Source organism: Taudactylus pleione, unplaced genomic scaffold (assembly GCF_031769625.1).
Source record: "Taudactylus pleione unplaced genomic scaffold, aTauple2 ptg000007l, whole genome shotgun sequence".
Lineage (NCBI taxonomy): Eukaryota > Metazoa > Chordata > Amphibia > Anura > Myobatrachidae > Taudactylus > Taudactylus pleione.
Window position 1 is genome coordinate 28,875,873 of NW_028284410.1, and position 25,866 is coordinate 28,901,738.

At 40.2% G+C, this 25,866-nt stretch overlaps 1 protein-coding gene across 1 annotated transcript in view; it reads left to right on the plus strand.

The window, feature by feature from the left end:
• CSMD2 (CUB and Sushi multiple domains 2) overlaps positions 1-25,866 on the plus strand; it is a 1,115,355-nt gene that overhangs the window by 904,252 nt on the left and 185,237 nt on the right. Inside the window, exons 18-23 of the mRNA XM_088462676.1 lie at positions 8,851-9,039; positions 11,156-11,272; positions 11,863-12,078; positions 18,411-18,599; positions 20,325-20,494; positions 22,195-22,351. Of these exons, the coding sequence (XP_088318802.1) occupies positions 8,851-9,039; positions 11,156-11,272; positions 11,863-12,078; positions 18,411-18,599; positions 20,325-20,494; positions 22,195-22,351 (1,038 nt within the window). The remainder of the gene's footprint in view (positions 1-8,850; positions 9,040-11,155; positions 11,273-11,862; positions 12,079-18,410; positions 18,600-20,324; positions 20,495-22,194; positions 22,352-25,866) is intronic.

Below are 25,866 nucleotides of genomic sequence, written 5' to 3' on the forward strand. Positions count from 1 at the left end.
CCCTATATTGCATGACAGTAACTAGAATGGTCCCTGCATTGTAGATCGGTAACGATCGGTTTACGAGAATCATTTCTGAATTGTATATTGGTCACGAGAATGGTCCCTGTATTCTATATTGGTCACTAGAATGGTTCCTGCGTTGTTCATCCATCATTAGAGTGCTGTGTGCATTTTGTAGGGGTCACTAGAATGGTCTCTATTTTATCAGATTGGGCTGGTACTTGTATTTGTTTATAGCTCTTTGACATAACAATTTTCAACATTTAATGGACTATACATACCATACCTACAGAGGTTATTATCATGTGTCTTTGCTTATTGCAATGCGCTGGTAGAAAAGCTGGACCACTTACGTGTGTCTGCCCCCCAGACTAAAATTTGCCAGTCAGCCCTTGCCAACATTGTAATCAGACTTTATTACTTTAACCTACAATATTATTTTGTTTTATTTGGTGTATTTCTTCCACTTTTATATGTACATGTACATATATATGTACATGTCTGTATACATGTAAAATGTTGTCGTTGTTACAGATAGAGTCATTTGCCTTATGTATCTTTGACAACAATCAGCCACAGTATAGAGCAAGGCTTTGAGATATGTTTCTAAATTGACCATAAGAACATAAACTGACGTTAAAATAATGCTACCAAACATACACATATCTTCCAACATTTATATTGGTCAAAATAGTTTGCTACAAAAAAAAACACCTTGGGATAAATTTACTAAAGTGAGAGTTTTTAGAAATGGAGATGTTGCCCATAGCAACCAATCAGATTCTAGCTATTATCTTCTAGAAGCTGCTAGTTATATGTTAAGTAGAATCTGGTTGCTAGGGGCAACATCTCCATTTCTAAAAACTCTCACTTTAGTAAATTTACCCCCTTGTCTAGATTTTTGGGGGGAAAATGAGAAACCAACAAATTTTGAAGCCCAATATTATTTATACTTAGCAATAACACAAATATAAAGTTCTGGGGAAGAGAAATACTGGGGAATTTGGATCCAAAAATGCCTCTGTAGTGGGTCAAGCTGACAAGGCTGGTGTAATTGTGGATGCACTTGTACATCTCCATATGTCTCCATATGTAGTGCATAAAAATTAGGGGTGAGCGGGTTCGGTTTTACTCAGATTTACTCGGATCTTTAAATGGCATTTTATTGGCTATCGCCTATCATGTGTTTTGGATAGCCAATATAATAAATCCGAATTTGCGGTAAAGTGGCGATAAGAACCGAGTAAATCCGAGTAAAACCGAGCCTGCACAATGTGTCTTTGGTAACCATAAGATTACGGATTTAAATTATATATATATGCAACATAATTCATGTGGGAAAATGAAATTTTCCATTACTATTAATAATAAACCACTGATCCTAGATGGGGTTTTTCTCTCTATATAAATTGATGAATGTGATCTCACCCTGGTTACACTAAAGGATCTATCTGCAATACACACGCATCACATGCCTCAGACTTTGTGAGAGGGATGAATCTCTTACAGATTATCACAAATCCCTTTATATTGTTTACACAGCTGGGAAGTCTGTGACAGAAATCCTTTATTTTATCAAATCGTACTTTGCAAATTAGTTAGGCCATTACAAATTCCCAAAGAACTGCTCCCAGCATTATAGGTAAAATTGTGTCATAGGACATCAACATTGACTGAATCTCATACTGCTGCTGTTCTGCAGTATGCTAAGGTCACATTATCCTGGAGCATTACTTCATTTTATAGATGTCTTCTTGTTACATAGATACATAGGGCTTTATACAGAGGCGGATTATATATTATAAAACATTTTTTTTCACCAACAATAGAGCTTTGCTCTATACATCAAGGCGATACCACCAGCAATAAAAGTCACTGTGTGCTGCTTCAATAGCTTCCTAAGCAAAGCATGGGAATTTCTATTTATCAATTAATTATAGCCAATATACATGTACCATCGCAACAATGTTTCTGTTATCCTCATCTCAGAAGAAATTGAATAACACAATGATTTATTCTTTGAATAAAGCATTTTTATTTAATTTACAATATTATTAAATGTGTTTATTTTATATTGTTAGAGTTTTATTTTTTTTAAATATATAATTTTAGTGTGTGTTTTTTTTTTTTTAGTAAAACTGAAAACCCAACCCCCTATCTTTAAGGAGTTCCCCTCCTGGACTCAACTATGAACATACTGTACAGTATATCCTCTTAAAATCAATCACTTTTTTCTACATGATAATCCTTTATAATACTTTATAATACTTACAAAGCGTGATAAATTTATTATCTCCATAATACCTGAGAATCCATTCAAATAATGTGCTAATTACAGATGCCATGCACACAGCATTTCATGTTCAGATTTTCCTTTTAGAGAATGGCGCCACATCTGCTTTCCAACAATCTTTCACGCTGAAAAGGTTATTAGGGAGCCCATAAATATAATAAATTGTGGCCTACCAATGATCAAACCTATTTCTTTTAGAACACATGAATTGATGCCATGTGGGTGCTTTAATTGTCATAATCTTGTTTCAGTGCATTATATGTTTGATTATTTCTGCTATTTATGCATTTGACTATACACTGTAAAATCTATTACCTAATAAATCTCTGGGAAATAACTTGAATGCATGTCAGTCATCAGTAAAACAAACTGTGCAGTTCTATCCCATTAATAACTATATATGTATATATATATATATATATATATATATAAATATATATTATATATATATATTATATATATATATATATTATATATATATATATATATATATATAAAGTATGTTTGCTGGCGAATTTCTTCCACAGCTCTCAAGGTACAGCTGCCAAATCTTACATATTGTTTAGTATGAAAAAGTAAGCTATTAGACCACATAGCGACAACACGACAGAGCAGCAAATCTTATATAAAGCATTCAGTGGAGAATCATAGTGTACCAATGCATTTTAGAAAATGCCAAGGGAATAATGTTGCAGCCTGTTTTAGCAGAGAATAGGGGAGAGTATGTTTTAGCAGAGAAGAGGGGAGGTGATAGGGAAAATGTATTGGTCCAACGGGAAACCTTTTGGATCATTACTTTAAATACCCTGTTCCCCAATGGGTTGAATGAGGGATACGAATACGATATAACTCCTTTTTTAAAATGTTAATACTATGTGTTTTATATATATATATATATATATATATATATATATATATTTTAAAGTGCTGACATTATTTGATATTATTAACTCCTAAACACTATATTCTTTTGTTTCTTCGTACAGTAGATCTAATTGTAAATTCACGTGCAATATATGTTTTTATCCATTAGTTTTTATCTTCCTGATTTTATGAGCTTCATTTGATATATAAAGTTGTTTTATATTTATATTGTATCAATGATTTATATATGTTTCAGAGTTTCAATTCTTTGAAAGTTGTAATCATGTATCTGTTATAAATAGAATCATAGCACTGATATAGTAGATTTGTTGACATGTCCTGTAGCTAATTGCAAATTTGCAACACCATGTGGAGTAGCAGATTGGCTTACTACTGCTATTTAAGAACATCACAGACAACACCGGCATCCTGATGAAGTCCAATGACGAAACGTGTTGACAAGTGGCCTGGTGTAACCCTTCCTAGATGACACAGTTACTGGAAAGAAACCCAGAGACATTTGGGTGGCTAACCAGGATTATTCTGTTTCATGTTTGTTATAGTAGCGGTGGTTTATACAGCTAGCTTCGGTACACATGCCACTTTGATTTAAATGTATGAATTGGAATGAAATTATTTTATTTGTTTTGGTGCAGGATGTGGCGCCCCCTTTCTTTTTATATATATTTATATATATATATACTATGATCCTATAGTGGTGTGGTATGGCAACCACACATTGTAAGGAAAGAGGCAGCACTCCTGGATCCAGTGAAACAAATATAGTTTATTTCAAGGCATCATAGGCAAAAAAGTAAACTTCAAAGCAGTGGCACTCACAGGACTTGCAATCAAACATATAGAAGTGGTGTTTAAACACCTAACACAAACCGGTATCTCTGCGTGGTCAACATTTCATTTTATTACAAAATTTATTGCGGACAAAGATACAGTGCATAGTGCTTACCTTATATAGACAGAAGAATATCCCCAGTGATATAAGGTAAGCACTATGCACTTTTATCTTTCTCATGATTAATTTTTGTAATAAAATGAAACGTTGACCACCCGGAGATACCGGTTTGTGTTAGGTGATTAATTTATTCACCATCTATACTGTATGTTTGATTGCAAGATCTGTGAGTGCCACTGCTTTGAAGTTTACTTGTATGGGTTTTCCTGGAGGCAACTGGGCATGATGTTAATTGTTTTGGATTGAGTGTCAGCTAACTCTGTTTGTTATTTATATATATATATATATATATATAATATATTTGTTATAGATGCACTGGAGAAGTGTGGAATGGCTGCTATATATGTCCCAGATTCCTGTCTTTTAAAACCCCCAGGAGAAGTCTGTTGGATAAGCAGACTAGAAATGTCGGCTTCTGTGAAAAGCCGGAATGGGTCCTGGGGGTGTGGATGTGAGGAGAGGGAGGGCTCCATCCACTGGCCACTCCAGGTGTTGGGCCTTTCAGCCTGGTAGCAGGCTCATTAGGGCTTGTACCTGAAAGTGGCTCAGATAAGCTGGGTTTTTCATAGCTGAGTGTCAGGTTGCAGGTTAGCTTGCTCTGAGACACTGTTGGCTGTAAACCAGAAGGTACTGTGGACGGGTATTTTGTTTAGTGTTCTGTTAGATGGGGAACTTACTGTCTAGTTTGTGCCCAGCTGGGCTAGGGTTTATTTTATGTTTTGTTTATTTGATTGTTAAATTTGCACAATAAAAACTGGCACCGTACAGGTTGCATGAAGATCCACGACTGAACTGCTGTTTCCTGGCTGCTGTGTGTAAGGTGGTGTCCATCTACCCCAGGAGAGGGACCCGCTGCCCCGACCTTATCACAATATATATATATATATATATATATATATATATTTATATATATATCCAAACAAAAGAACAGCGGCACTCCCGGACTTGTATCCATTTGAAAAATACTTTAATGCATGCCAAATAGCCGACGCTTCAGGGCCATGTAAGACCCTTTTCTCAAGGCAGGCATTGCAACTTCATTTACACCATAATCAGTAAAAAGAAACACCAATGTTTCTTACCTTTAAATAGCAGAGTCCTTCCTGTATGCTGAAGCAGACCGGGGCAGGCAGGGGGAGGAGATGTTGCGCACGCGTCAAACACTGTCCTCCATTGATGACGTCACTCCGATGCTTGTGGGTTGTCATAGTAACAAACCACTAGATGGGTATGCTGTCTTCCCGGCCTGCGACAGCTACACACAGGGAGAGACAGTGCATTAAAAACACACAATAGAAATGGACATACATAAAAGCATTAACTCTATGTACTGACTAAATACCTATACATCAAAAAATGCCATGCAATAACATGTATACAAACTGACTGACATATAGACTATGAACCATAGTCCAAGACAGTGATACATCGATCAATCAACAAATTACATGTGTACACAAAATATTCTGCTAAAGATTAGACACTAAATATGAAAAAATTAGCTATCATTACAGAAACGTATTCAAGGACAATTTCTCGTTAAGTCCTGCAGGATGGATAGTGTTTAACCTATGCATCCAGGTAGCTTCAAGACGTAAAAGTTTTTCCCCTATATTTCCTACACACAATGAAGTTGGAACATGATCGATTAACAGATGTTTTAAAGCGGACAAGGGGTGTCCAACGTGCAAAATATGTCTAGCAACGGGTTGCTCGGCTACTTTTTTAGTAAGGGCTGATTTGAAGGCCGACCGATGTAAAGCCATCCGTTCTCTAACTGTCCTGATGGTTTTCCCAACGTAGTAGCCACAGGGGCACATAATTAAGTAGACTACATAAGATGAAGTGCAGGTTAAGACATGGTTTATATGGTACGTATGGTCCCGGTGCTGATGTTTAAAAGTGGATCCTGTAAGCATATACTGGCACGTAGTACATTTCGTGCATTTATAACATCCAGGTGCTTTCGTGCGTAGAAATTGTCTCTCCTGTTTAGATTGATTAAATCCAGTACTGTCCGTGTGGACCACCATGTCCTTAATGTTCCTGCCTCTTGTATAACAAGCCATCGGTCGTTTACCTTTGAAGCATAATAAATTCTTATCTGATGAAACTATTGGCCATAATGCCTGAGTGGCCCGCTGGATCACAGGGCTACTGGTCTGATATTCAAGTTTCCATGGAATGATGTTACTATCACCTTTAACCTCAGGGTGCAATAATGCTTCACGTTGGACCGACAATACTTCATCTCTCCTAAGAAGAGCTAGTGTATAACCCCTTGTCACAAAATTATCTATTATTTTTTCCAGCTCCAGTTTGGTATGTGAGATGTCACATATATACAGGGGTGGATTGGTCGTAAACCTCACCGGGAGTTTTAACAGTGGGTCGGACTGTTTTGGAGCCGATTCAATTATTATTTTTTATTTTTATTTTTTTCAAACAAGTTCCCCCGGCCCGGCCATAGCTAATCGGGAGCCGGCCTTTAGCACCCACTAGAGAGACAGAGGGCCCCGCCTCCAGTCTGACTCCTCCTAACAGTTCTACTCTTATTGACTGTGGCTGCCTGACTATGTCTGACGCATGGGCTGGGGCCGGTCGTCGGCCACAATAGTACAGTCTTTTTTCTCCTTCCAATAAACCGGGCCGAACTACCAAGGAAAAGGGTGCACATCCAGAAGCCCAGAAGCCTGCACTCGGCTTCTGGGCTCTGGCCATAAGGCAGTGATCGCTACCAGATCCCCGGAGCAGAAGTCAGAGCAGAGATGAAGACTGAGGGGGTGCTCAGGAGGCAGCGGTCGGTGTGTGCGGTGCAGAGTTGTCTACAGGAATAACAACAACCCCAGGTTTGTGCTCTCTGTCCCTCGAGCTCAGTGCCCCCCTCTCTCCCAAGCCCAATGCCCATCCACCTCACTGTCCTCCACTCAATCAAGTATCTCTCCCTTCTCTAGCCCAGTACTCCCCACACCTCAATGTCTCCCACCCTGCCAGCCCAGTGTTCCCTGGTCTCTCATATATTACTCCCCCCAGCTTTCCTCCCTCATCAGCCCAGTGCCCCCCCCCCCTCCTAGGTCACAGTTCCCAGGTCACTGCCTCCCTAACTGGGAAAAATGCAGCAGACGCAGCAAACACTTAATTCCCACCCCTATCATTAGGACAGGGAGGCATGTGTTGTTTGGAAAATAATTATCAACTCTTGCAAACTTTTATAAATACACTTTATACCACAGTACAGTATTGTTTTATTATAGGATGGATGGTTTACAAGTGATGGTTCCTTTCCTTATGCATAAACTATTAAGTGTATTATATATTTCCTATATGTGTTATGTTTAATGCATTACACTGCTCAAAAAATATATAAAGCTCCATGCTGTAATTATAACTTCGTCGAGCAAATATATAATAATTGAGTTTCCCAATCTAAGGCCTATCATGAACAGGGGGAGTGGCTAGTGAGAACAGATTTTTCACAAGGCCGTGCCTTTTTTTCTTGGTGCACAAAGGACCCTATCTTTGCTAGCAGAAAGTTGGGGGGCGTGCTGTACTTCGTTCACTTTAGATGCTGTCAGTATTAAGACTAATGGTCTGCTAACCTCACCAATGCATGATATTGGACATGTCTAAATGGGGCCACTTTTAGGAAAAATTTTCCAGGGCCACTTTAAATTCCCAATCCGCCCAAGTATGTGTGTGTGTGTGTATATATATATATATATATATATATATATATATATATACAGCAGAAAGTCACAGAAAATAATGAAGGGCCTCCAATTCAGTATAGATTAGGTCCTTTGTGCAAGCTTTAGTATATATCTGGTCCAATTCAATAGTTCACCATGGGGAATTGCACAGTCCAGGTGCTGCAAAGATCCAGCTGGACTGTGTAATTCCCCATGGACTTTAATGGACTATGAATCAGTTGTGATCTTACTGGCTAAGGCCTGTAAAAAGGATATATTCTCCATTGATCTGTGAGGCATTTTTACAAGATCCAGTGTGACCACATATGAGCTGATTGTGATTCTATTGATTACCCCTGATGAAGTCCCCAGGGGGACGAAACATGTAGGGGTTTATGCCGAATCTAATGGCTATGTTTTAAAAGTGTCAAGTCCAAAGAATCACAAATTTTGATAATCTACAAAGTGACATTAAGCTTGACATCATTTTATGTAAGAACAATTATCGCTGTAATAAAAATATTTTACACTGGAAGTTTTATTGGTGTTTATTAATATTTGGCCATCTGGCCTCATAGCACTTAACGATGCTGGCATCCCCGCCTGGTCCTGCCGCTGCCAATATTGCTGGGTACACAAATCGTCTAGTGTTTACGCACCTTTAGGTGTAATATATGTGTGTGATCTCAGACTGCAGTAACTGAAATGGAAAAGGAGGAATAAAGCAGAGGAGCTAAATATTGTCCAAGCACTGTGTATAGTCTTCTAAATCTTTTGTTGTCTTTAAAATCTCTTACATTACAAGAACAAACCTTAAAGCAATATATTTAACAGTTGATGATTAACAGATGTCCATAGTCATCTTTCTATTAAATGTTTATTCCTGTATTTGACATAGGTTGGACTTGGACAGGTTATATATGTATATATTGTATACAATACATGACAGTGATATTAAACTAGACTATTGCTGCATTTGTACATTTTTATTTATATACACCTCACAAACTTTTGTCTAATCTCCACAGCGGTAAAACTGCAGTCAGATCATTGCCTTGATCCAGGAATCCCAGTAAATGGTCAGCGTCATGGCAATGATTTCTACGTTGGGGCTCTTGTGACATTCAGCTGTGACTCTGGTTACACCCTCAGTGATGACCAGGCACTGGAGTGTGAGCCCAATTTTCAGTGGAGCAGAGCCCTGCCCAGTTGTGAAGGTATGATCTGACACATGAACCTGTATTATTGTTATACTGCCCTCCCTCTTCTTCAGAAAAAAATTACTTTTGACAACATCACCATGTATATAACATACCCATATAGCCTCTTTACCACCTTCATCTCATTTTTCTGTCTTTCTCCAGCACCGGCAAAACTGAGCCATCAAAAAATGTTTTTTAGAACACTCCATCACCCCCACCCAAATTCTCCTCCTCTCATCTACCCACACTCAGTTTTTTCTCTCTCTGCCCCTCGACCCAGTTCCATCCTAACTTCTCCACTTCTTTTTCTAAAATGTCTGTCAGCATTTAAATCATCTCTTCAAAATGACCCTCTCCACTCATTCCCATAGAAATTTAAACATGCTCTCTTTTATCCTGTTCTCATGAAGCCATCCCTTGACCTTACCTTTTACTCCAGCTACTCCACCATTTCTCTACTCATTTGGTTCAAAACTTCTTGACCTCTTTCCACTCACTTTTTTCATGACCCTCTGCAATTAGCCTTCTACAATGTATACTCCATAGAGATCACCTTTACTAAAGTGTCCTGTGATGACCTCTTATCCAAGTTGAAGGGTCATTTTTTCCTACTTCTACTCCTTGGCCCCTATGCCACTGTCCTCACCTACTCATTCTTTCTGACTCTTCTTCTTCTATCTCTTGTGTCCCTCAGATCTCTGCACTCAGCACCCTACTTTTCTCTCTTTAACCCTCTTCTTTCTGTGAACTCATACTCTCCTTCAGCTTCCACCAACACTTCTATGCAAATAACACTAAAATTTACTTTTTCGTCACTGTCCTCTCCTCTTTCTCCATTTTTATCCTATCCGTCTAACTGCCTCTCTGCCATTTCCACCTAGATGTCCAGGCTCAATTTGTCTAAAACAGAGCTCATTATCTCTGCTGCTCCTAGTATCATTATCCCTCTCTTCTTTTGACAAAATCACAATCACACCTGCTACCCATGCCCGTTGTTTTGGTGACATAATCGGCTTCGCCATCAGTTTCACTTCTCGCATCCTATTCAAAATATTGCCAGAATATGACCCTCTCTTATTCAGGAGTTTACTAAAAACCTTGTCCATTCTCCTATAGGGCCTGATTTAGAGCTGCACACAATGCAGATTTTCTGCTATTGTGTGTGTGCAAAAAGTCCCACAAACTCCTATGGTGCATGCATTACAACGGCGCTACTGTGATTAACACGCATGGTATCAGAAATGGCTTTTGAAAAGTGCTGGGAGTTCCTGGGCAGTGGCTAAACAGATGCATGGAGATGGTCCGTCTATTGGGTGTGTTATGGGAGTGTGGTGGAAGTGTTTGTGTACACAGACACAAAATAGTTCACTTTGGAGGCCATAGGGTTTGTGCAAGTTTCGATGGTGCGCCATAGGTGTCTCAGTCCTTGCACAGTCATACTCACAGTTGTACCCGAGAAAAGAACTTTGTAGTGCCATTTGCATCAAGTCACAGTCAACCACCAAAAGATGCAGCTGCATCTGCGTCCACCTCTGAGTCAAGCCAACTATATCTCACCTTGAATATTGCAACCCCCTACTATCTGTCCTTCCCATTATCTGCTTTCCTCTCTACAGTCCATCTTTATTGCAGCGATCTCTCTGTTCTGTCTTTGTACTACAACTCTCCTCTCCTCTAATAACCACCTCTCAATGCAGCTTTGAAAACTTCTCAAACAGTGCTTCCCACTTGTGGCACTCCCTGTCCAATTGGACTAGACTCTTCCACCACCTTTCATACTTCAAGCAATGTCTAACCTCTTTAGTGTAGTCTATCACACTCTTACCCGAGAATATTCCTCTATACGTTCTACATGCCATGTCCACTCTTGTCCCAATAGCTCCTATGGTCTCTAATTTCCCCCTCCATATAAGTGCTCACAAGCAAAGTCCTCTATACCCTCCTTCTCTTGCATTCACCTACTTCATATGTACTTGTTATGTATTAATTTGATTTTGTAGAATTTGTAATGTTGATAATACAGTATATTAGAGAGAACTTAATCGCTAACTTTTATTCTCTATGTTCTCCTATGGAGTTGATGTGTAAGCTTGCGATAATTAGACAAGTAGTTAACTTCTTTTCTCTGCAGCTCTTTGTGGGGGATACATACAGGGTTCTATTGGAACCATCTTATCACCTGGATTTCCTGATTTCTACCCCAATAACCTGAATTGTACATGGGTTATAGAAACATCGCATGGGAAAGGTGACTTTTTTTTCCTTTATACTTCGAAACACATGTTCCATTTGTCATAAGGCAAATATTTATGTCAGTAACTGTTGTTCTTTTTTTCTACATATCGCCTCTCCCATTTATCATTATACTGTAGTTTTCTGCTCATCTTACTGCTGCTAGTAATGAATGTTACAGCTCCTGTAAGCCCTTAACCAGGGCTGCACACTACTGGTGATCTTGAAAGAGCACTAAATTGTTATGCTGCAAGAAACCGGTCATGTGAATAGAATTATTAGTCTGCCAGTGTTCACCGAAAACCAGCCCAAGGGTTTAAACAGTGTTAATGGTGTGTGTGGACAGCTCCTTGTCATTGCAGTGTAGCTTCAAATAGGAACAGATTTCTTTTGAAAGACTTACATACAGTATAAGTTCCAAAGAGGGTAAAAGGACATTGTGTCACTGAGTCTACATTCAATGCGAGTTTTCAGATACACATCCTGGCTGCTGAAGACATGAAAGTGTGATGTTCCACCACCTTTAACCTGTTACTTCAAGTGATGTTTTTTGTTCCATGGTTACTGTTACAATCAGATGTAATTAACCCATTTCTCCACATTTAGGTGTATTCTTCACCTTTCACACCTTTCACCTGGAGAGTGGCCATGATTTCCTGCTCATCACAGAGAATGGTAGTTTCAGCCAGCCTCTGAAACGTCTGACTGGGTCTAGACTCCCTGCTCCTATTAGTGCTGGGCTGTATGGAAACTTCACAGCACAACTCCGCTTTATCTCAGACTTCTCTATGTCCTATGAGGGATTTAATGTCACTTTCTCAGGTGAGGTGATTTCTTTGAATGAAAACTCTGAAGTTCCAAGTACATTTATGAAAAAATGCATGGCAAAGTCCCACCTCATCTGATAACTTCCAGGGAGTCTTGGGGGTTTCTGTTATGGAGTCTGCAGAGGTTAGGATGAAGAGTGGGTTATGAAGTGAGGTTCCTCACCTCAAGCAGCTGTATACAGTAGTTTAAACAAAATAGCCTCTCTCAAGAAATTAACTACCATGTGTGAAGCATGTCAGTCTTTCAGCCATATCTTAAAATGTTTGCCATTTGTTTTCAGTATGAACTTTAAGAAAACTGACGTGTTCTTTTGCACCCCGAACTTCATTGAGCTGTTTTTTTTGTTTTCCTGTTGAAGTAGAATCACTGACAAACATGTTCACAATGATTATATATTGCTAATGCGACCATGCCTGGTGGAAACACACAGACCCTACCCTTCTATCTTGCAGTCCTTCCCCTTCTACATTGCAGTCCTCCCCCTTCTATCTTGCAGCCCCCCCCTTCTATCTCGCAGTCCTTCCCCTTTTACCTTTCAGTCCACTCCCTTACGTCTTGCAGTCCTCCCTCTTCTGTCTTGCAGTCCTCCCCTTATGTCTTGCAATCCATCTCCGCTTCTATCTTGCAGTCCTCCCCCATATGTCTTGCAGTCCTCCCCTTCTATCTTGCAGTCCTTCCCCTTATGTCTTGCAGTCCTTCTCCTTTTATCTTGCAGTCCTTCTCCTTATGTCTTACAGTCCTCCCCATCCTCCCTTTCTATATTGCAGCTTCCTCTTATATCTTGCAGTCCCCCCCTTATATCTTCCAGTCCTCCCCCTTATATCTTCCAGTCCTCACCCTTATATCTTACAGTCCTCACCCTTATATCTTACAGTCCTACACCTTATATCTTGCAGTCGCCCCCCTTATATCTTCCAGTCCTCCCCCTTATATCTTCCAGTCCTCACCCTTATATCTTACAGTCCTACACCTTATATCTTGCAGTCCTCCACCTTATGTCTTGCAGTCCTTCCCCTTCTATCTTTCAGTCCTCCCTCTTATCTTGCTGTCCTCCCCCTTATCTCTTGCAGTTATTCCTCCTTATGTCTTGCAGTCCTCCCCCTTTTGTCTTGCAGTCCTCCCTCTTCTATTCTGTGATTAAAATAAAAAACATTGCAGTATTCTCATGACAAACAAAGTACATGCATAACTACTGCTGCTGTAGTGAGCCCAAAATACCTAAAGGTAATACTAACTAATGAATTACTAACTCTTAATAAAGCCTTATCAGCACTAAGGTACACAGCCTATCAGGGGAATTTTAAGAGCTGGAGGGGGGAAGGGACAGTGGTTGGTGATTGCAGTGGCCATCTTTCCAGTTTCCACAGTGTCAGAATCTTTGCTGCCCCTGTACAGAGACATCTTAGTAAAAATATCACCGGTACGATAGCTCTGCCGGACATTTATAGGGTGGGGTATGACGTATGGGCACCACAGTGGTGAATCAGTTGTTGCATGGTGTGCAGCATGGTGACCCATGCACATCATGCAACAACCTGCATTTATGGTAGATAATACGCCACTGCAGCCTATGGTATAAAAAGGCACATAACACTGCCCTAAGGAACATTGCCTAATAATATTGCAATGAGGCCTGAGTATATAATCACCACTTAACTCATCTCAAGCTGCCCTGCTGCACCTCAGAAGATGGCTGTTGCTTCCCTTAACGCCCTCTCTCAACTGTCTGGAACAGATGGGAAGGTCTTGAGCACACTGATTTCATTTGGTTCCAAACCACTCCCTATTTTAAGCTGACTGGTCAGATATCAATGTTTGCCACCCTCATTACATCATTGTCAGTCTATGATCGCTTGTAAAGTTGTAATACGCATTGTTGATGTGAAGAGACTTTGCTAGGACCTACATACGAAGTACAATTTTACAGAAGATACAACATCTGTCTATCCATTAAGACAATGATATTATGGAGTGTGTCTGTGAATGTTTAAAAAGTAGAAAATGTATGTATTTTTTTTTTCTATGAGAGCACCTGCCAGGGAATTTATTTGAAGCAAAAAGCTTTCTAAATGTGTCACAGTTTTAAAATTAAATATTCAGAGTTCTGCCTTTCTGCACAAGCAAAGGAAAATCAATATAAATATATTGATGCTTTTTCACCGGTAGTAGCACATTTTTTACTTTGCATTTACAGTATATTTTATGACAAGTTTTCTTCATCGGAAAAAGACAGAGTCAAGTTGGGTCAGGGGTTGTAGAGAGGCATCTGACCTCTGGGCTGGTACAGGGTCACATGCTTCATGCACCTGATTGGTGAATGGCTGGAACCCTCCAACAATTAGCGTGCAGGAAGCTGTCAGATGCCTCGACAGTGCACAAAAGGACTGTAGGAGAGGTAAGAAATGTAATTTGGTTGCCCCTACAGATCAGGTGTCTGTATTTAACACTATAAAGATTATACTGGGATAGAAGTATAAAATAATACAAATTACAGTGGATGAAGTTATTTTACTTGGTGATTATTTGTCTATGGGGAATTACTGAAATGATTGAAAAATAGAACAAATGTGCATGTCCTCTGGCTTAATTTAAGTCTCAATATTGTTCTTTACCTAAGGCAGAAGAGAGAAGATAAAAAAACTGCATGTCTACCATTTAGCATATAGTGGTGGTGCTTCCACACTAATGAACCCTACAGTGTTTCATTGCATAAAGATATTTTCCTTGATAAAAAAAAATTAATAAATAAAATGATTCAATTTGATGCATCAATAATAAATTCTACATTTACTAAGAATCGAGATAAGTCGAGATGACCATCTCAGGTGATTTATTAATTTTTTTCCATCTCGCAAATTTACTAAAGGCAAACTCGGGTGAGATGTGGAGAGAGTTCTCTCATCTCACTCGTAAAACTCGAGTGAGATAACAATCTCAAATCAAATCACCATCATTCCAATTCGGAAGCACTTTTCACCTAAAACATATATCTCTCAAATTTACCAAGAATCGGGATGACAATCGGGTGAGATAGGAGCAAACTCTCTGTCCAAATCACTTTCCAATCTCTCAACCTCCTGAGCATGGACGCCGAGACGGGGGAGGAGCGGGTACAGTTTACACCTCCCTCACAGCAGCTCAGCACACAGCTTGTTCTGGGCTGCAGTGTGACATTGCTCGCAGCTGCTGCAGCAGCCAGAGCAGTCTCCTATGGCTGTGGGGGGGAGTGATCACACTGATTGTGCCCCCCATCTGCTTAGCGCTGGGCTGGGGGGCTTACAGCGCCCCCCTTCCTGGCGCGCAGAGCCACAAAAGTGATATTTTTTCAATTTTTTTTCTCTCGGGAGTGGCCACACCTCCCATGATTAGGCCATACCCCCTCCTTTACCTGGGCCAGGCTCTCTATGGCCCTGCTCCTGAGCTGCAAGATTGGCAGAAACATACATAAATCATTGTGATTTGTGTATGTTTCTTGCTATAAAAAGTTAAAATAGGGTTAATGTTAAAAAAAAAAATGATGTAGGGTCCCCCCAAAAGACTATCCAGCCCTGGACTGGTCAGTCTGTTCTGGTACCAAAAATTACGGGGAACAAAGCGAGTAGGGTTCCACCATAATTTAGGAACCAGCACCTGGCTGCAGTCCTGGTTTTAAATATAGGGGAAAAAATGCATAGGGTTCCCCCTATATTTATTACACACATTGATGGATGGGTGTAATAAATCTTTTCTAGTCACGGTGTGTGTGTTATGTCTTTATTTAACTATTTTTTTGCAGTGGGGATACGGGTGCCAGGCGCCTGCTGGCACTTGTAGCTCCACAAGTGCCAAAGGGCAGGCATGCTGGCACCTGTAGTCCCACTGTAAATTACAAGCTTCCTTCTATTCTTCATTTTATTACCCCTCTACCATGGCTACAGGGGTGTGGGGAAGAATCCCGGGCTTCTGACCAAGCCTGGGGTTCGGGAGAGGGGGGACTCCCACCTCCCCTGAGATCCCCAACTTGGCCTAAGCAGCTTGGGGTGATAATGATTTGGCCCTGGATACCTGATAATAGGGTCTCCAGGCTGTGGCATTACACCCCGGCCATTTTGGGCCCCGTGCTGGTTTTAAATATAGGGGACTCCTATGCAATTTTTCCCCCCTATATTTAAAACCAGGACTGGCCCTGCAGCCTGGTGCTGGTTCTTAAATTACCGTGGAACCCTACTCATTTTGTTCCCTGTAATTTTAGGAACCAGGACAGGTTGGCAAGTCCAGGGCTGGTATGCTTTTGAGGAGGACCCTATGTAATTTTTTTTTATACAATGAAACTGTTTTTTACAGTTACAACACAAGCAGTTTACACATATCTCATTGATATGAGCAGGCTGCTTGCTAGGGAGAGTTGTGCAGAGAGAATTCACTGCAATATCGGATGAGTTAACTCACTCGAGCTTGCTTAAAAATCACCCGAAATACTTGACCTACATTACCATCTGCAAACTTGTTTAGCCTCAAATCGCCTGATGGTAAATTTGGGAGATAAAAAGTGAGTAAATCATACGAGTTTTGTCGAGTTCCAGCAAGAAAAATCTCTTTGAAAATCGGGACCATCTCGAATCTTAGTAAATTTACCCCTAGTAATCCTCTTGCTACATGCAGTGTGAATCTCCTAATGGAGAAATATGGCCATCTTTAAACACTTCCTAACACTCTGAAGCTTTATAAGTATATGAGTAGGAACTTTCTTCTGAAACCAAAGAAACACACTTTTTTGCCATGTCCATTTTTCCAATGTGGCGTTCTAGTTGAATACAGACAATTTGAAAAAAATATCAAACATGAATATTAAAAACACAAGATTTCCACAATATAAATGTAGAGACTACAACTGAAATTTGAAGCCTGATGTTTTATGTGGATAGAATCTATATAAAAGATTAGAAGGAGGAAGAAATTTGTGAGAAGAATAGAAATTTGGGACGGGGGGGGGGGGGGGCTGAGGTGATAAAAAAAGGTTGCGGCCGGGAGGGGAGAGATAGTTTGCTCAGATGGGCAGTCAAGAGCAGTCACGAATGGAAAAATCCTATAGTGTTCACAATTTAAGAGGAAAGTAGATTATTCTTCCAATGTGAGCAGGGGCTGACTGTGTAAAGAGATCCAGACCTGGGAAAGGACACAAAGGGCCTGATTCAGATTTGGGAATAGAGTAAGATATAGCAAGCAACTGTGCACTTTGGTAAAACCATGCTGTACTGCAGGTGGGGCAGATATAAAATGTGCAGAGAGAGTTAGATCTGAGAGGGGTGTGTCCAAACTGACATCTAAATTGCAGTGTAAAAATAAAGCTGTGCAGCATTTGTGGGTTACATGCAAAAGCCGCCAGTATTTGCCCTACATGCAAAACAAAAGTTTTGTATTTGCACCCCTTGAATTGCAACATGGTTTGTCCTGGTGCACAGTTACTTGCTCTATCTTACTTTATTCCCAAGTCTGAATCAGGTCCAAAGTCCATCAGTGTACTTGTGATTTATCTGACACTGCCAATTTTTTTACAAAAAAATGTGTTTTTTTTTTTTTTTTTTAATTATTATATAAATATATAATAGTTGAATAAAAGTGCATTTAGAAGCCTGGACAGGGAATGCATGGTATTGAAGTCACTTTAATATAGTTGGACAATGTAATACTTTGGGAAAGTGCCTGTCAGAGTATTGTGCAAGTCAAAGCATTAGCGCCTGAGGATTTAATTTAGAGAATCATGTCCTACATCATTATTGCTGGAATCGCTGCAGATATCTCTTTCAGATAAGAAATAAATAAATAAGACAGAGTGATATAATAAGCACAGCAATTATTTTGCTCGGGCAACGCAGGGATTAACAGCGTGTTTAGCTATCCTTATTTCTGCACCGGGAGAGTGAGAAGGCAAGACCTCTAGTCGGCTCTTCCTGTCTCATCCTTCCTTGATGTTCATACTTAATTTTCTAGTGACGGATACAAATGTTCTGCCAGAGGCTATGTGTGTAACACCGCTGCTCTGTATACACTGCAGCCACTTCTCTAGTCATATGTCCCTGCCAGTTACAATGTATAATTTATTGTATAGAGCTGACAGCAATTGCAGCTTTGTAGCATGCAGTTTTCCTGTGTTAAACAGCTTACAGTCTAGTAAACTATGGAATTAATGTGCATCAAGCAAAATGATAGGGGTAGTCTCTTTCACATGAATAAGTGATGATGGCTATGCTGAGTTATACTGTTAGACACATACAGAAAATGAGTGTTATGTAAACAAGATGCAGCACACATCTACTGTATATTTAATGCACCCTTTGATATCCTAGAGTATGATCTGGAACCATGTGATGAGCCCGAGGTCCCAGCTTACAGCATCAGGAAGGGTCTCCAGTTTGGGGTTGGTGACTCCTTGACATTCTCCTGCTTCCCTGGATACCGTTTGGAAGGAGCTTCTCGCATCACCTGCCTGGGAGGTAGACGGCGTGTGTGGAGTTCGCCTCTCCCAAGGTGTGTTGGTAGGTGGTCCCGTGCTTTAATTTTGTTTGGTTCCCTTAGGAATTAAGTTGGGATTGAGTCATCAGATAGCTAAGCATACTCAATGGGTTGTAATTGTAGAATTTAGGAGCTTTTGTTATTCATTTCATAGCATCATTGATTTTCAACCCTGACCCTTAAATGTTTGTTCCTGTTTGCACTACTACTTCAACCTCTGCTATAGGAAGCTTACATTTATTGATTAGTTTAAGAGCATAGAATTCTTGAAGATATAATTATTGATCTGACTTCTTATCCCCATAATGAGTATTCATTCATTGGGCACCCATTCTGGATTGCTTCCTTGTTCTCTTATCCATATAGCATGGTGAAATGCAGCTAGGCAGGTTAATATCTGTAAAGTTACCTGTCTATGCTTTAAACATGACAGGGTGCACATCCAGCAAATGACATAATGTAGGCTCCGAGTAGTTCATCATATTTGCAGGGTTATTGTACTGTAAAGAGAAATCAGCTAGTGTAATGCAGAGCTCCCCGTACACTGTTGCTGTACACTATAGTGAGGAGCTATTTTTAGTGTTGTGTATAAAAAGTGTGCAGTTTAATTGTAGCTTACCGAAGGTAGGTAGGCGTTTCTTCCTTTCTACACCTACAGGTGCCTGCTGGAGTCCTGATCTATACACCTGAGGGGAACATGAGGTATGCTCTGGCTAGATTCTCTCATGTACTATGGTTTAATTTTAGCATTTAATAATGTTCTGGGCACTGAGGAAATTAATGGTACTATAAACCATATAATGGTCCATATATTGGGCTCACTCATTTGGTAGGTGGTACCAGAGCAAAGGGGGAAGAAATATCCCAGTGACCACGGCTTTCCATGTGACAAGTTTTAGTCACTATGTAAACATGACACATGTTGGAACCATATAAATGTCAGGAATACAGTATGTGAAAACTCTCGGCCATAGACATGCAAGAGGAGAAATACTGTAAGTCATTTGGCAGAGACATGGCTAGAGAAAAACTGGCCTTAAGATAGAGATGTATAAGTAGGATAAAATATATGGTACCTATAATGTTAATTGTACAGTATATTAATTTTTATTTTTATTTTTAAATTTAATTTTTTGTGGTTTTTTACAACTTTATACGAGTATATACTAAATATATACCTATAAATAGATGTCCTTGAGATATTTGTTTTTAGCATAGACATAATTGACTTTATAACTGCCAAGATTTTGCTGCATCTTGTCTTATTTATTCTACCTCCTTTACATCCACAGAAAATATCACGCGCTTTGCTTTGTGTACGTGCTGTGAACTACATTTCAAATCACACCTGCCTTGTTTGGAAGCACTATGCATTTGTGTCTATTCACATTTTATAATATGTTAGCATTTTAAAATAATTATTAATTGTTATTTACAAGTCACCACAAAGTGTCCGCAGCATCATGCAGGGTCACAAAATATATAATGCTGGTGATAGACATGTTTAGGAATGATATTTACATGATTTAAATATAAAATAGTCAGTAATTAGTTTGTGGAATTGTAGGAAGGAAACAGTATGTTTTTTAAACTAAAAATAAACACAGGGTTCAGAGCTAGGCAACTGCAGCATGTATTGGGATTGGGATTCTAACGAGGATCAATAGCTTGAGGTTCCCCTCCCTTTATTATTACAGCCATGGATCATTTTATAGATCTTAACTCCTTGCTCCCTTTTTGTATTTCAGCTGAGTGCGGAGCATCTGTCACTGGATCTCAGGGTGTCTTGTTGTCTCCGAATTACCCAGCAAATTATAGCAACCACCATGAATGCATTTACTCCATCCGGAGCCAACCAGGGAAAGGTGTTCAGCTGAGAGCCAGGACATTCGACCTTGCACCTGGAGACCACCTTAAGGTGCTACATTGCTTTGTTTGTATAAATGAATAGTGTATATTTTAAAGCTCTTGTTCAAAAGTTACAAATATTGTATAGAATAGATTAGATTGTATGATTGTTTTTTCTAATTTGTCATTGATATCTGATGCTATTTTCTGGGGATAGTGAGTGTCCACAATGCACATATGTAAACCCATCTTGCACAGAAACTGTCTGGATATACCTTCTGAGAAATGGGATAAATAGTAGATTTGATTGGTTTAATGTCTTATATGGATAACACACCTCAGGTAACCATAACTGAGGTTTTCATGCTTCCAGCTCTTAACATGTAGCATTAAGACATCAAAGCATCAAAGCGCTCTCCAATCAAACTTATTGATATCTGATGAATATTTGATGCTCAGATCCATTCCTGAGGTTTACAGATAAGGGTTGCAGTTCTGTTAGTGTATGTTCTGCATAAAGAATTAAGGGTTGTACTGATGGGTGGTAGCAGTGCTGCCCATAATATGTCATGTGAAAACACTGCACTTGACCCCTCCTATGTAACTCTATAACACTATCAGAAGCCAGTTTCTGTGCTCTTTAACTAACTATACTTTTGTTGTACATTTTTTATATCAATAATTTTTTTATAACCTTTCACTTATGTATTTTATATATATGGATGTTGTTACATACCTCTTGTGCTAAATTGTTAACTACATACAGTACATACATATATAAATATATACTATACATAGCAAAACTAGAAATACTCAAAGACCACATACCAACTATTGATATGCTTAGCCCATGGGCGTATCTATAATGGGTGCAGGGGGGCCCACACTTCACACTCTGCACCCATAGATTATACTTACCTGTCCATCGAGCGCTGCATAAAGCAATGGGACAATGGAGCAGGAGCCATTTTCCCAGTGATATGCCCATGCTCAGTACAGAAATCACTGGGAGAATGGCGCTGGCATCATTTTCCTGGAGATTTTCACGTGTGCAGTGCCAAAGTCTGCTCAGTGTATACAGAGTTGGGAGAGGGGGGCTCACATGAAGACTGCACACGGGACCCAGAGCTGGATTTTGTTCTTGTGAGGCCCTAGGCAAGTTCCTGATTCAGGGGTTTCACCACCTTTGATTAGTCCCTGCAAAAAAAAAACATTTTGTATATAAACAAAGTTGAAGGCAAAGCTTAAAGAGCACCTACTCCACTACACATGAAAAATCTATAAATATGCCTATAGTTGGCCAATTGTGCAGCATGAAGGACTGCTCCTGCTTCCTGTCAGTATAGCTGGCCCTTGTTCCTTTACTGCCATAATCCTATTGGTGCTGGCCTGGCAGTACAACCGGCAGACATCCAACCCCTACCTACTGAATCCAGGTCCACTTGCCTCTAAGCCAGCTGATAGCAGATCCCATGCCTGTATAACAGCACAGTATTGTATAACATACCTAGGGCTCCATTAGACAACTAGACATAACCCCTTTGGCACTCCTGGCTAACTTATTACATCCCCTACACCCTCTCCCTTCCCAATGCCCTTTTGGAGGGGATTTTCCCCTTCCCTTTCAGAACATGGTTTAGTCACATAAACAAATGAGGCAAAAGAGAGACATTAATAATCAGCAATGTGAGAAAAACATGTTTGTGATGATGTCTTTACTGATAATCATTAGTATTTCTAAACTCTTTTTTTTCTTCCCCCATTTTCCAGGTCTTTGATGGACACAATAATTCTGCTCGACTACTTGGCAAATTTAGCCAGTCAGAGATGCTGGGGCGCAGTCTGAACAGCACCTCCAGTGCATTGTGGCTGGAATTCGTCACTGATGCCGAAAATACCAGTAAAGGATTTGAGTTGTTTTATTCCAGTGAGTCTGAACACTACCCTTATGAAATAAGTTAACTGGGAGTTATTAAATATAACTGCAATTACTATAGTTCCCAATTTGCAAAGTAACACACTCCTATCAGTGCCATAACTACATGTCTATCATTGATACAACTATATAGCTATGAAATGTTACAACTACCATGCAGCATAGAAATTGTGTTTACTGTGCAACCACAGCCTTATATATATATATATATATATATATATATATATATATATCTTTAATTTCTTTATAGTTGAGGCAAATGTCCCCACTTAACTTAATCTTCTACTTTAGAGTGCATATAATAACAACTGAGACCATTTAAGAAACCAACCTAGACTCTGCATACGAGCATCTAGCTCAGAGATGGGGAACTTTTTTTCTGCTGGGTGCCATTTTGATATATATAACATTATTCGTGGATCCAGTGCAGGCCACACCCCCTCCACGTGACATCACACGGGGATGGGGCCACAATCGCCGGTGATTACAGCAATGCCTGGAGCATTCTGAGGATGCTCTAGGGAGCTGTATGGGCAGCGGTGTGACCATCTGAAGCGTCCTAAGGGTACTCCAGGTGGCACTGCTGCATAGGTTCCGGCTGCAGGATGCCATTCTAGGCACCCTGCTAGCCAGATGAGGCTAGCAGAAAAAAGCTCAGAGGGCCAGACCAAATGATTCCGCAGGCCTTATATGCCCCCTCGGGCCTGAGGTTCCCCTTCCCTGGTCTAGATCATCTGCCCAGCTCATCTTAGTGTGCACACCTCCCGTACACTCATTTCTAAGGAGAGGCAAACAAATGGCCAGAGACACTATCTGCAAAAGTGAATTTGTCACCTTGGAGTCCTATCTCCTACCACTTCCTACCCAACAACTGGGCTCTCTCAACCCATTAATCTCAGTACAATAATCTCGCTAAGCAAAAGAAAATTATGTTTGCTCTGCAATGCAAGACGCATTGCTATGCCAACTCTGTATGTTATTAGAAATGCAAACATTTGCTCGATCCACAAATATCTCCATCTTGCTCCATAAAGCCGTGCCTCCATCTACCATCTACTTGGTCAGCATTTCTCAGGTGCATGCTCTCCTCATTACACTTGTGAAGTCCTTGCCAAGAAGTCAGACATGCTGAGCTAATGGCGTTAGTAGGTGTAATTACACAATTCATTGATTTTCTGTAAAACAGGACAGCACAGGATTTCCTTATTTTGGCAGTCACACGTTGTCAAACAAACAAAAACTGCCATGTTATATACATTACTGTATGTGCTAGGCATACGCATGATAAAACACAATCTTATCAATGCTTAAAACACATGGTACATTTTCACATTGGCCTAAAATAATCTACAACTTACCAAATTAAAATTGGTACACACCTGTATAATCACACTTTAGAGTTTAGAGGCAATTTTACTTTCGATTTCACTTACACTCTGAAGTCTCGATCACAGTGCCGATAAGCGCATACACATCTATACAATCTAACTTGTGATCTCCGACCCCTATATTTCAAAATGTCTTATGAAAAGATACAAAGGCGGCACTGCTGCTGTTTGAGGAGTATGAGCAGGAGCATCGGACAGAACAGTCGGTAGTGCATACACACTACACTTTTTGTCCGATATTATATCATCGAATAGGATGAAGATTAATCTACACCTAAAGGTTAATCGAGACGCTATAGCTCTTCCTGCTTCGCCTATTTACCGAGACAAAGCAGGAAGCAGTACCAATGAGATGTATTAACATCTCATCTGCCGGAGCGGGGGAGTGAAAACTGATGCACTGTGTCTCCCTTCCCAACCTGCTCCGCTGGCCATGCGCAAGATCTCGCAAGCATCACAAGGTCTAGCATGCAGCCTAGACCCCAGCAGCCACCATAGCAGGGACAGCTGTGGTGATAAGGAAATGACAGCTGCAGCTGTCAATATCCATACCTGCAGCTGTCGGAATGGTCAGTGCCACTGGCAGTTCATACATTGGGTGGTACGGGATGTAGTCAGCATCCCAGTGTGCGGGATGCTGACAGTCTAAATACCAGCGCTAGAATCACGACAACGTTGGGATCCCGGCTCCAGTATCTTGACCACCGGCATCCCGAAGGTAAGTATCGGGGGTTGGGGGAGGGATAAGTTTAGGGTTAGGCACTAGGGGGAGAATTAGGGTTAGGCACTAGGGGGAGAATTAGGGTTAGGCACTACGGGGGGAGGGTTATATTTAGGTTGCGAGGAGTGGGAGATTAGGTTTAGGCATTAAGGGGGAGGTTAGGTTTAGGCATCGGGGATAGAGGGTTAGGAGTAGTGGTAATGGCTTAAGGTGCATACACATATAACAATTTTTTGAACAATTTAACTATAACGATGTCGTTATCATTCAATCGTTGAAAAAAATTGTTCAGTTTCTGATTTATAACGATGAACGATTATCGTTCATGCACGTTCCCGTTTGTAGTTTGTAGTTCATTCTGACTGACCAACTGAATGATTTTCATTAAGGGAAGTTACAAAAATCATTTGTAGTTCAAAAAATCGTTCATTACACTTTAAAACCTCTGAGAGATAATCTGACATATAATCTGACAGAAAATCGTTAGTAACAAAATCGTTACGTGTGTATTACCTTCTACTGTCAGGATTGTGACTGTTGGGATGCCGCTGTCGGTATTCTGACCGGCGGCATCCCGACCACCGGGATCCCATACCCAACTTGGGTGGCACATCTTGTAGATAGCAGCGCTATCTTGTAAATAGCAGCACCGATAAGGACAGGGGCAAATTGCGCCCCTGTCATCTACCACCCAACCACATCATTAAATGGATGAGAAGCTGTATCAGTGCACATAACGTGCGCTGATACCACTAATCCCCCTAACGCCGGATAATACCTCTCCCCTACAGTAAGTGCTGGAAGGTTTGGCTCTGTGTATCATTTGCTGGCCAGAACTGGTATTGCAGCAGTTATACGTTTAATGTTTTCTTTATAAAAATTGTAACTGCCTAGATTATGTCTTGCAGTGTGTGCCCCTCCCTGCATTTCTTACCCCCAAAACTTTTTATACTTACTAATCCTGTCTTTTCATGTTGTCCAAATGCAACTGCAGCTTCCCATTTCTTCTAATCACAGCAAGAGAGTGATAAACCTTTTTGGCTTAAATATGTTCTCCCAGATGCTGTAGCTAATTGTATATATTCACATGAGAAGCAGTGCAACCATTTGAGGTTCGTCTCATTACCAGCCTTCTTTTGAAGATGTGATAGGGAGAAGCAGACAAGTTGTCCTTTGTACAGGTTACTAATAAGCAGCCTCATTATGGGATCAAAATGTGTCAAATTGTAAAGATCCTGTCACATCTCCTTAATGATAAAAACCTCCTAACATAACACAGGGAAATGGTGCCATAATTGTGCAATAAAACGCAATAATATAATTTACGAATAGTTTGTTTGAGTCCTTATGTAAGCAGGTGTGTGCGTTATCCTTATCTATTGACATCTCTAGTAAAG